Here is a 13,090-nt window from a genome sequence, read left to right as displayed (position 1 = left end):
AAAATGATTCTATTTTCGAAGTCAAGAAAAAACTATCAAAAATGCTTAACTTGCAACCAGAAGATTTAAAGCTATTTTTAAATGGAAAGCAACTTTGTGATTCAAAGAGTGTTGAGGAATATTCGATTGTGTGAGATATTTTTGCTTGCATTGGGATTAATTTTATTTTATTTTATTTTTATGCTTTATGTTGCTACGAAGAATGAAGGAACAAAGCTCATATATCTTACCCGAAAATCAAAACAGAAAGAAGAAAAAGCAAGTTCTCAACAACCGATTTGCAGTGAAGATTTAAATAAGAAAGAGATAATGAGCCAACAAAAGGAGAGCATAAGTACACGAGATCATGATCTTCATGGTGAAGACTCTTCTTTTGACTCTTTTAATCAACGCTTCACTTCATCTCAATCAATTCACAATTTAAGTAATTCAACGTTGGAAGAACCTTCTCATCAAGTTATAAACTCTCCACTTCAACCTCAAGAATTAAACAAACATTCACATACATCTGCATTGCCTACACTTGAATCATCGTCATCACAGCCTTCATCTTCTTCATCTTCTTCTCCTTCATATTCTTCAAATGCTCGATTGTCTGATAAAGAACCCTTACCAGAAGAAAACAATCCAGTTGAAGAGCTTGTGGGAATGGGATTTGAGCATAGCGAAGTGCAGCGTGCGTTGCGCGCGTCTTTTGGAGAAGTTGCAACAGCCATTGAATATTTGATGAATGGAATACCAGAAGATATTGAAAGACAACTGTCAGAAGTTGATCCAATTGTTAAAGAAAGTGAAAAACTTGCAGAGGAAAATGATGAAGACATGGAAGAAGAAAGCGAAGAAGGCGATGATGAATATGAAGACGAGCAGCAATTGTTCTTTGCCTTACCTCCCACCTTGAACGAAGAAGCTATTATAAGCACATACAGCCCAGACAGTATTTTTCATAATGACTCAAGTTCAACTAATGAAGGAGGAGAAGCAGAAAAAGAAGCCGGAGGAAGTGCAGCTGAAAGTGAGAGAGAGGATGAAAGTAGTAAACAATCTCTCGCGGAAATGCTTGCTCAGTTTCGCGACCATCCCCAAATTGCTGATATTCGCCACGTCTTTTGCGAGTTTCCTGATTCGGTTTCAGTCATTTTGAATGAAATGCGTCAGCAGCAACCAGAATTTGCGAAGGCTGTTTTGAGCGACCCGACGGAGTTTCTGGACATTTTGAGGGAGAAGAGCAACAGAAGAAGGCGGCGCAGGCAAAGATGGCAGCACACCATTGGGTTGTTTGGGCAGGAAGGAGAACACATCGAGCAAGCAGGTAATGAAGTTGTTGTGGATGTTACACAAGAGGAACATGAAGATATACAACATATCATGCTTGTCACTGGTGCTTCTGATCAGGTTGCCATTCAAGCATACTTTGCCTGCGATAAAAATGTTGAAAGTGCAATTAACTTTATATTTGGTTCATGATGAGAATTGCATTTGTTTTTGTAAATGAAAAAAAAATTATTTATGTTTTTCATCGATTTAATGCTATTTTTGAAACGACTTTGCTTCATTACAAATACATATTTTTGTTGGATTGAGTGAAAATTTTTTTGTTATCAAGATTTTTGATGCATATCAAATGCGGTTTGTTCATCTTGATCTCCTTTGAACTGATTTTTTTTTTAATTCGCTTTTCGTTGGGAACAAGTTTTGATAATATTGATAATATTACTTTTGAATTATTAAATATCAACAAAAAAATCATTGGAAAACTTTCGATCTTACCACTTTCCATTTTTGAAGATCAGTTTTTTTCACATTTTCTTTGATGTCAAATCATCAAGAAATTGATGCGTCTCATACGCATCACAAACCTCCTTCTATTGCTCATTCTGCTTCTCCAGATGCATCAAGACACATGAAGGAGCTACTATTTCCTGATCAGAAAGAACAAAAACAAGAGCCAAATCGTTATGCTCATTCCGTTGTTCATGGACAGCGATTGGCAAATTTCCATATTTCAGATATTTCCGATATTGATGCATATGCTGCGCATCACCATCACGCTCAACATAGAAATGGAAAGCAAAATAAGCATCATCCTGTTTTGCTTCAGCTTCATCAACTTTCAACCCATTCAAAGCATCACCAACAAAATATCTCTAACGAGGAAGAAATTCTCTCATCTTCGCAAGCTTCCTCGCATGCAAGCATGTATTCTCAAAGTAAAGCATTTCTTGGATCTCATCATTCTTCTCGTTCACAGTCTTTAAACAGCTTTGAACCAGTTGAAAGACATTACAACCATGTTTTGTTGCGTCATTCATCTTCTTCACCGCAAAGAACATCTCAAAAATTGCTTGGAATTTCCAACATATCTAAGCATGAGCAAGTAAATCAATTAATTGAAAGAAAACTGAGCGGAAATGAAACCTACAAACGAGTTAGAGCTCCGCACACTATTTTGATCGGACAGCACGCTCGCTTCGGACATCATGAACGAAGGAGTCATCGAGCTCGCCATCATTCGCGCCTTAACGCCACCCCATTTAAACAAAAGCGTTATCAAACTTCTCATGAAATTCATAAACACAAAAAGCAAAGATCCATTTCTTCATCAACATCACGCTCATCTCCGTATCATCGCCATCATCGGGGGAGATATGTTGAATGGAGACAGCCTAGTCAGAATGCAAATATGGATGAAGTTCAGACAGTATTTGCAGCAAAGCGATTACACTCGCCTTCTTCATCAGACTTCGAAGTAGCACATCATCACGAAATGCCAATAAATATGAACTATTTCACGTCCCACCCGTCTTCATCGCTGGTCGAATATTCCTCTCAGTCGAAAGCACACAGATCTCATCATTCATCTTCGCCTGTGTCGCATCTGTCTCAAAAGTTAGGCAATACAATTTCTGCCTCGATTGTTCCATTCCATCTCGAAGCAGCACGCCACCTTCCGCATTCAAGTCACTCACACTCGTATTTCTATTCAGACAACATTTCACACACCAGCAAACACGAAGATGCTATTCATTCTGTGACAGATGGCGAGGAAATGCAATCATACAATTCAAAGATAGAAGAGCAGAAACTTGCTCTCAAATCAGCTCTCAATCATTTAGCGGATGGGAAGTCTGTTGCTAGTCCAACTCAGAATAGAGACGGTGACAGTTCAAATGGAAACATAGAAAAGCAATTAAATCTCGAAAATAAAGTTAGAGCAGACATTACTGCTCAGAATGCACAACCTTCATTTTATAACACACAACTTTCATCATTGTCGTCTTCATCTTCATCAACGACTTCTTCTTCTTCTTCTCTTTCAACCTCAACTGCCGCTTCCATCTTTTCTTCTCCAGTTGAGTTTTCTGCTAACGCCTCACCTGCGCTCACGGTGCAAACACTTCCCATCAACTCACGAGCAACCTCATCGCATCCGACTCTTTCAATGATCCTTGCCTCTCCTCCAGTTGGCATGGCCTTCTCAAAGCCATCCTCCAAACTCGAGCAGCCTCCCCAATTGTCCGAGCAGAACATGAATGAAGCAACACAAGAGCCGTCTAATCTGCTTGCGCGTCGGATGTCAACAGCTGCATTTCCGATGGATGAGCCACTCAACGTGCCAACAAAAGAAGAGCAGGCCAATCCTCAGCCTTTTAACTCTCTTGGTGCTACGCGGATGGCAGCAAGCCAAGCTGATGGTCTGATACGAACACAGAAGGATGAGCTGACCTCTCCTCGTTCTGTCAAATCCTTCGCTCTTTCTGTCTCATCGCCATCTCTTCAGTCACCGCAACGCCCTCAAAACAGATTCCTCGAAAGAGAAGCAGCCGAGACACGCGCTGTAGAAGAGCTCAACACAGCACCTAACAGCAAGAACGGTACGCAACACAGAAAAGCACATAGAACAAGCCACACAAAGCACTTGACTGTGGCTGATGTGCGGCACAGGAACTTCCTCACACCTGTGCGGAGGCTGAGGATGTCACACATATCTCCACATGCTATCACGATGGACGATGCGGGCAAGGCGCTTTTGAAAGAGCAGTTTGCACACACAGTTCGTCAGCACAGGCATCGGAGGCACAGAACACATCACTCGCCCACTTTCAGCTATTCATATCACTCTCCGTCTTATCTCCCTGACTCTTCTGACATTCTGCTCCACACTTCATCTGCACACCATCGCAACAGCCACAGCCACAATCACAGTCACGGCAGCAGTGGCAACAACAACATCAATAACAAGCACATCTACATTTATCCACTTCCATACACACTTAACCGCACCGCCTCACATCACGTCTCTCACTCCCACCTTATTCTGCCTCACTTCTCCAGGCCTCCACAGCCACCGATGTCGGCTGAGGTGCGCCCTCCACACACAATCTCTCATTCACGGCACTTGCTCCCACCAAGGCACCACCGCCACCATCATCAGATGTACCATTCACCGACCCATGTGCATTCATATGTTGCATCAAGTGCTGATCCCATGTTCAGCACTTCGACAGATGGAAAAGGCGGAGCTTTACAGCAAGCAATCCAGCAGAGTAACATCCAGGCAATAAATACAGAAAGTGCTAATGATGTCTCTCACAGTGCAGCACATGATGTTAGATTGTTTCCAAACTCGAAGACAATTGGCTTTCTAACAGTTGCTCATTCTGCAGACATCTCGTCTTCCTCGCACATTCATCACGGAAGCTCGTCTTTGGCTGTTTCTGCGTCTGAGCCAATTAACTTGACATCCAATGTGTCAAGCTCAGATGAAAGTGCGGTCACTACATGTGATCATATTTCACCTGATGGAAGTGGAGGAAGAGAAACGGGAGAAAGTGAAGAAGAAGTCTTAGTTGCACAGGCTTCAAATGAATCTGAAAGAAAGGTACAACTCACAAGTGATCTCAGTTCAGATGTGCAACAACAGGCGCAAATGAAGGAGCTGAAAGATGAAACAAATATGAATCCACCAAAGCTGAACAATGAGAATGAAATGCAATTTGATCAAAATCCAAACAAGCCAACTGCTAGCTCTGGGTCATCCGCTGCTTCATTTGACGCAGTTGCACTTGTCGATGCTTCAAGCTCCACAACAGTGTCTGCAGAGTCATTTGACATTCGAAGATTCTCTTCGTTTTCTTCTGCTGAAACTGAAGTTCGGATTATCCCAGTTGGTGCGCAATCAACAGAAGCTCTTGCAAACTCCTTGAAAGCGACAGAAGCAGAGCAAACAGACAAACAGTTGATAATTCCCAAATTGGTAGAAGATGATAACCATTCAACTGCAGACACAAGGCAATCCATAGAGAACGCACTGCCAGAACTGGATGATCCTGAAAAGGCCCAGTCGTCGCTGCAGAATGAAGGCGACATTGAAACACGGACATTGACTGCAAAGACTAGCCTGTCAAATATACTGGAGAGTGACGAATATCTTCTGCTGCTACAATCAAAAGACAGCTTGCCAGCCAAAGAGAGCACAAACAAAAGCGCAGAAGAAGAAACCAGAAGCGCAGACCTTAGCATTCCAACGTCACAAGACGAGAAAATCACTTTGTCGCTTTTCAGCACTCTTCCTCCAATTGATGCTGAACATCGGCAGTTGCAAGGCAGCACAGCAAATGCAAAGAAGTCCTCTCAGATCGAACTGATGACGACACTTGCTGCTGTTGAAGAGAACGAGGAAGGCGAGAAGCTGCCTGTTGAATCGAAAGCCAGAGAAGCAGAAGACAAACAAAGCATTCACTCTGATAACTCTTCCACAAGCGAGGAGGATATTGCAAGTACTGGATCTGAGCTGACATTTTCAGATGGCATTTCGGATGGAAGCGATGAAGAGAGCGATGAACAATCGAATGAAAATGAAAGCGAGGAGAAGAATGAAGAGAATATGAAGAATGCTACAAATTGGTTTGGTTTTGCTCCTCCGTCTGATAATCAAGTCACAAAAGAAGGCAACGCAACAGAAGAAAAAGATGCCAGCAACGCTGATCAAACAAAGTCACAGCAAGCCACAGAAAAGCAAAGCTATCTGTCTTCTGAAAGCAAACAGAACACGAGTGGGTCGGACAGCTGCAGTTGGACTGGAACCAACGAGCACTTCGATTCTGAACTGAACGGAGCATACGGAGTGATGTCTGCAACGACACGGCAGCGCTCGGCGAGCATCCACACGATGGAGCGCATATCGACAGCACCTTACTCGCCCGGCAGCCGCTACAACCAGCCTGCCTCGTCGCTGTCGATTGTGCTGCCGCCTCCTCTATCACCCCCTGGAAGACAGCTGAGCGGGGCGCATTTGCTTCTCAGTGAAGAAGCAGCAGAGTCTCCAACGTCGCTGAGTGAGACAAAGGCCAACAACAACTGTTTGGAGTACTCGCATCTGCCATGCACTGCCATGACTGACACGAACTCAGATACGATGCGGAAGAAGGCAAAACTGCACACTGCAGAAACGCCAGCGAACGAAAATCAAGAAAATGAAAATGCCGAATTCGATGCCAGTGAAAAGAAAAGCGATGGATCGTGCTGCTTCCAACGCAAACATTCATCATCGTTTTTGAGTGAGCCTCCGCTTCAGCTGAGTTCGAATGTTGCTGACACACCTTTCACATCCAAAGACAGCAATGGCTCTGTAAATATGTTTGGTATGATTCCACAGGATGCATCTTCGTCCACGCTTCCCCCTTCAGCTTCATCGTCTCAGTCCTCCTCCACTTTCCCTTCTTTCGCGCAGATTGCTTCGGCTTCCTCCTCCTCTTCTTCTTCTGCGCATGACTTTCGACCTCTGATACTTCTTTCCTCTCCCGCCACGCTCGCCGATTTCCGCTTCTCCCAAAAGCAGTCAGCAAACAAGCCATTTACAGATACTAACAGCAGCGAAGAGTTCCAAGGCAACAAAACCAACCCTGCTGTGCTTTTGGCTCTTCAGTCTGTTTCCTGCCCATCTTCTGACGCAGCCTCTGAGAAAGAAGAAGGAAGCCATCAGTCACCCAGTATGCATCTGCCGCAGTCGCCTCCACTGATCAAATCAGAAGCAGCCACGATTGTCACACCTGCTGAGCAGAGCACACAGTCAGATGTTCATTCGCATCAGACATTCAATCATTTTCCAACTTCATCTTCTTCTTCATCATCGTCGTCGTCATCTTCTTCTTCTTCTTCATTTGCTTTCAGTGCAATTCAGTCTCAACCTCGCCACAGTCATCGGCACACTGTTCACGACTCATCTCTTTTCCCTTCATTCGGCCACAAAAGCGATGCATTCAAAACTCCGAGGGACAAACGCAAGATGCCTTCTTCGTCGTTGCTGGTATCCAATTCTCGAGCAACTCAGATGCCTGCGGAGGTGTCAAAGGCTCAAAATCAGCATCCTTATGCTGTTGCTTCATCATATTCACTGCTATCGCGGACTGTTCCATTTTCTCATTCAAAAGCTCAGCAAGCATCAGGAGCTGCTTCATCATCATCATCAGATAGAACATCTGAGCCACCAGTCATTCTGAACTCATCAAACTTATCACACATAAGACAACACCCTTCACAGCACATGGCGATTCCTTCTGTTGTGCAACCACAGAGGAAGAAGATGCACTCAATGAGGAGAGAAGTGGCAACTGTGAAGGATATGCGTGTTGCAATGAACACAGCAAACTTTGATGGAAGACCAGTGTTTGCCACCAGAGAGGCAGGTGACTCATCTGAATCGAGCGAGGAAACAGCAACTGATCCCATCCAAAATGAGCGCATGTTCCACGAAGGCCGGAGAAACGGAAATAAACACAAAAGAAGCAAAAGAGTTGCAGAAGCACCAAAAGCAGAGCAAAAAGTGATTTGTGATGAAGTATTTGATGGCTACAGAAACGACTCTTCTTCACAAAGCAGCGCAGAATCAGACAAAAGTGCGTTTCCTGCTCGCACAGACAACGCAATCGGAGGTTCTGACTCGTTTGCGTCGTCTGTCCATCGAAGAGAGTGGGAGCTGGTTGATCTTTCGTCCACAATTGAATCCTCAAGTGTGTGCAATGATTCAGATACCTCGTCGTGGGGAAGCCAGTACTCAACATCGTATGATCGTTCGCCTTCAGTAACAGCCAGCTTTGCAACAAGAACATCGCTATCTTCAAGTAATTCGGCCAAAACGCATAGACATGGTAGACGAACAAGGCCAATGACATATTATCGTGGTGGATCATACAGCTCTTCAATTTCAGGCAGTGAAAGAGATTATTCTAAAGATGATGAGCTTCAGCAGCGGTTGACGTATTTGATGGAGTATCTTGTTGAAGAGCGTCTGAAAGAGCAGGCAAAGCGGAAGGAAAAACAGAAAAGAGCAAAGCACAACAAAATCAAACAAGCAAAAGACAGATCTCAAGTGAATGGCAGAATGCCAGCTTTGACCGATGAAATGACACTTGGTGAGAAGAAAGCCAAAACTGAGGTTTCTGTAAATTCCTCTGATTTGTCCAGCGAATCCTCGAAAAATAGCTTGAGAAAGCGTGTTGAGTCTCTGCAAATGATGATGGAGATGCTCCTGATTAGGCAGCTGCGGAGCGACCAGCGGATGAAAAGACAGAAAAAGGCACATGATTCACAATGGCACAGAATAACACATCAATCAGAATATGAATCAAATATGACTGGTTCCTTCTTTTCGAGTGGTAAGCACCACCGCAGCTATTATCGCGAGCGTCACCCGTCTATCATGCTGAATCATTCACAGGTTCTTGGCGATGATCTGATCACATCTGTTCCATATGTCCCCGATGACTGGAACTCACAGCAATCTGGTTTTTCATCCCCCGAATCCATTTCTTGGCAAAGCTTAACACCTGGCTATCTGCAGCCACAAACGAATTACTGGGTTGCCTATGATAATCACATTGACCCAGAAGCTCATTCTGGAAGGATGCCACATCTGGCAATGTCAGAACAAAACATCTTACAGGAGCAGGATATGATTCGTATGCTTCGATCACAAAAGGCTGCTGCCTCTGGCAAATCACATTTTCGTGATGAATATTTCACAACTACACCAAATTCATTACGCAGAAGCACCACACATCCAAGTTCTCCTCGTCACCTTTTCCAGCACATCAATTTTGTTCGTTCTGATAACAAATATGCAAATGTTGTTCCACAAAATGATCAGCATTTCATTGCAAATAGCGAATTAGCAAATCAACAGATTCATCCTCAAAGGCCTAGCTCAACTTTCACTGCATCGCAGGTGTCTCAGCTATCTGACAGCGAAGGGATACTCCCACAAAGCACTTTAGGAACAACAGGGGCAGTTGTCTGCGATGAAAGGCAAACACCCTTCCTCACACCGTCTGTGTCAATCGCCCCTTCTGAGCAGATGTCACATGCATGTGACACAATACGTGCTCTGCACTCATTCGACATTTCAGAAGGGATTGCATCGCCTCAGTCGAACTACAGAACTTATTCTGTAACTGAGTCATCGAGCAATGAATCAGATTTGCGAGGTGAGGGCATTGCGTATCACAATGGCAACCATCGCAATTTGGCTCATCATCAACACCATTCAAGAGCATCTAAGCACGAGAGAGCGCAAAGAGGGCATTCAAGATACTATCAAGACTATTACACTCAACACGAAAGGATTCATTTGATGGCTCCGAGTCGCAATGAACGGTATTCCAACCGCAGATCAGTTTTTCCAGCATCATATGTGTCTTTTGTGAACAGAGCATCAACAGTCAACTGCCAATCTCCGCTGCGCACAACAGACACAAAACAAACAAACACAAATGTAAAAGTCAACAGCAGCAACAGCAACAATGAGCACATGAATCACCACGCAAATGAGAGGAAAGGACAAATTTATGCAAACTCTGCCATTCCAAACACGAAAGAGCAGGAATCTGAAAACGTGTCTGATGCTCAGCAGTTTTGCTATCCTGCAATAGAAACAGACAGGCCACATCAGACGCAATCACATTCAGACTTTAAAGTGCGCCCAGCTTCGTCTGATGGAGCACGCACTTCACCAACCCGTTCACATCGTCGCATTCTGACAACTGAAAATCCTAGTTTGTTTGTGCCGATGCTGTCTTCATCGTACAATGAGCGCAGCGAGAGACAGAATGGAGTTGCGACTGTTACAGCAACATTACCAGCTGAGATACCATCCACCCGCACGTCTGTAGTGACAGCCACAACATCCAAAGGCTTCATCGGAACATCTGCTGCGGACGCAGCAACAACCTCCACAAACATCAGCTCTGACACTCGATTCGCACCAGGAGAGCACAAATTAGCAGCATCTGTGTACAGACATGCGGATGATGCTCAGTCTTTCTCTCACTTAGAGAAGACAAAGACACAGCAAATGACACCCAGAGCACGTACGGTCTACAAATTCCAGCCTTATTCTGCCTATTCGGGGCATTCTTCTCTTTTGGCCACTTCATCATCTTCTTCGCCTCCTCTTCCAAAATCTTCACCAAAGTCTGCATTCCAGCTTCATCGTTCTTTTCCATTTAGCTCAATCTTCCCTTCTTCTTCTTCTTCTTCGATTTCGTCTCCTCTTTCGTCTCCATACATTGACGCCAGCTCTTCCACGCTTCCATCATCCACTTCATTCACCACAAGTTCTGCTGCCAATTCCACACTTCTTTCCACTCCACTCAGCCATGTCAATGCTGGTCACACCACAACTGCCCCTGCAAATGAAAATGAGAGAGTGCATTCCTTCTATCAGGCGGATGTTAACACTGCAATTCCAATTCTATTCTCCCCACAACTCCAATTACCGCTTACCAACAGAAAACAAGAGCACAACATCGCTCCAAAGGATAATAACGAAAAAGCAACAAAGGTTACATCCACACCTATTGCCACTATTAAGCCAAGGTCACAGATGAAATCTCAAAGAATTTTGCTAACCGATGGACAAACTGTATCAAAGCATTCTCGCTTGCGCAGAGATCGCTCTCTGGGTGTGTCTGAGGGCTTTTTTGCACTGAGACATTGCGAAGATTCATTGAATGCGCTTCATAGCAAGCAGTCTGCTGCGACTGTGGATGAGCCTCCAACAGGGAGAGATTTGAGCAAACAGCAATTCACAGCATTGCACTCACCAAATCGCTTCATCCAAGCAGATCCAACTTCGACAGCATCTGCTGATCCTTCTGCTTCTTCTACTAATCCAGCGTCTTCGTCATCTTCTTCTTCTGCTTCTGCTTCAAGTTCGTCTTCTTCGTCGTCTGGTACAACAACAGCTGCAATCATTCAGCGTTCCTCATTCACTCCACCGAACCCAACAACGGTAGATGCTAAGTCTCATCAGTCTTCCTCTCAGTCTTATGAGCTTGTCCTGCGTTATCCTCCTTCTGTTCCTGTATTTCTGGAGTCCTCTCTCTCCTCTCCCACTGCTCTTTCACCGTCTCCGCCTATCACAGCGGCTGTTGCGAGTCACATTCAGACCATCCAAGAAGATGTCGGTCCAATTACAGATGTCAACCCTCCGAATTGCACACCCAGTGCTTCTCCTTCAGTCACTCCTGTGTGCACCAGCCACAGTGCAGACGACGAAAATGTAGAGTCGCTATTGACGCATTCTGAGGTCATTTTAACGAAAGATTCACAGCAAGCATCACCAACAGATGATCATTTGATGTTGCCTCTTGTCCCGCACAGATATTACCAGCACTCACATGCACATAGAAATGGCCATGCAACCACTCATGTTCAATATATCCCTTATAGTCATGCTGTTTTGTCTCAACACAGACGTCTCGGGGTGTTTGGCCGGTTGTGGAAGAGAAGGAATCGCTATCTGAGGAACAGGGGATATGGATGGAAATGGAAGAAATACAGCAAGACTTCTCGCGATGACGGTGCAGAAACAGAAAGAGGAGGAACTTGGGAGCGTGATGACTTTGAACAACTGGGTGAATCTGATGTACTGTCGCAGATTCCGTATCTCTTTTCTAGTTCTTCGCGTTCAATAGGAATAGGTGAAAGCGAACCGTTTTCGTCTCCTCACTCATTTACAATGGAAAGCAATTCTTTGTTTGCTCAGACTGGAATCAGCTCAGCAGAGCATTCAGCAAAGCATAGTTCAGAATCTGAGAATGTTCCAAAGGATTCGTCAGCTCAGATGTTTAAAAAGCCATCTCTTGATTCAGCAATAGCTCTTCATTTAAAAGAATCAACAGTCGAAAGTGACTCAAATGCTCAGCAAAATGCAAACTTTATTTCTTTCGTTCATTCGTTAAATGAATCACTCAAACAAGAAAAAGACGACAGCTCCAATCAATCTGCACCTGCAAAAAGCGATGAAACGGAATTTAGCGTGGAAGCTCCTGAACGAAAAATGTATCTGGACAGAAAGAACATTGGAGTCCGAATTCGGAACCTGATGATGTTCAACAGGCACGAAACGCGAGGAAAAGAGTCGCTGTCAGCTTCTCTTTCATTGAGTGCTTTTGAAGGCGATGATTTTCTGTCTGACTCAAAAAACACAGCAGACTATGATGGCGTTGCACTTCTACTCGGACGGAAGCAACAGCCTCAATTAAATGTGCAAGGAACACCACTTTCTGGTACTCCGTCATTTTCATCTTCGGCAGACCAAACACACAACTCGATGTTTTCTGTTCAGCCGTTTCGTGCTCTGACACTGGCACAGCTGTCGGATTTGTCTGGGTGCTTTTCGGACGATGAGCTGGTTGCAACCAATAAAAAGAGAAACAAATTGAAGGACAGCTTTCGGAAGATGAAAAAAACAAGAATGAAGAGAATTCCAATTGCGAAAAACAAGCATGTGGTAGAAAAGCAAGAAAATGAGGTAGAAATCAAAAACAGTGATCCAACTTCAAAGAAAATTGAAAAGGGAGAAGAAGTTGTTGAAGATGCGTCAGCATCGAAGCAACACATTGGAGAAGCAATGAAAGTGGAAGAGAAGTCTGGGGTTGAGTCGCAAGCCAATGAGCAATCTCAAAATGAAAATGAACTGCAAAAGGACGTTTGAAGAGTTTTGAGCTTTCTTTTATAATATTTATCTTTGTTTCAATAAAAAGTTGAGGCTTTTCGTTTATGTATTACATTTGCACTTCATTTATAA

At 44.1% G+C, this 13,090-nt stretch overlaps 2 protein-coding genes across 2 annotated transcripts; both read left to right on the top strand.

Annotated features, from left to right (window-relative positions):
• Positions 1-41: 41 nt before the first annotated feature.
• Positions 42-1,467, top strand: MONOS_3319 (UV excision repair protein RAD23; the record flags this gene model as incomplete). The annotated part of the gene is made up of 2 exons (XM_067873310.1): positions 42-128; positions 202-1,467. 2 exons carry the CDS (start codon positions 42-44, stop codon positions 1,465-1,467), a joined length of 1,353 nt encoding a protein of 450 aa, XP_067728477.1.
• Positions 1,468-1,613: 146 nt separating this feature from the next.
• On the top strand, positions 1,614-12,997 carry MONOS_3318 (uncharacterized protein; the record flags this gene model as incomplete). Its single annotated transcript, XM_067873309.1, has 2 exons — positions 1,614-1,629; positions 1,830-12,997. 2 exons carry the CDS (start codon positions 1,614-1,616, stop codon positions 12,995-12,997), a joined length of 11,184 nt encoding a protein of 3,727 aa, XP_067728476.1.
• Positions 12,998-13,090: the final 93 nt, after the last annotated feature.

This window comes from Monocercomonoides exilis (genome assembly GCF_001643675.1).
Source record: "Monocercomonoides exilis strain PA203 chromosome Unknown scaffold19-1596985, whole genome shotgun sequence".
Taxonomy (NCBI): domain Eukaryota; phylum Preaxostyla; order Oxymonadida; family Polymastigidae; genus Monocercomonoides; species Monocercomonoides exilis.
Note: the sequence above shows the minus strand (reverse complement) of the source record. Positions and strands in the feature narration are given on the sequence as shown.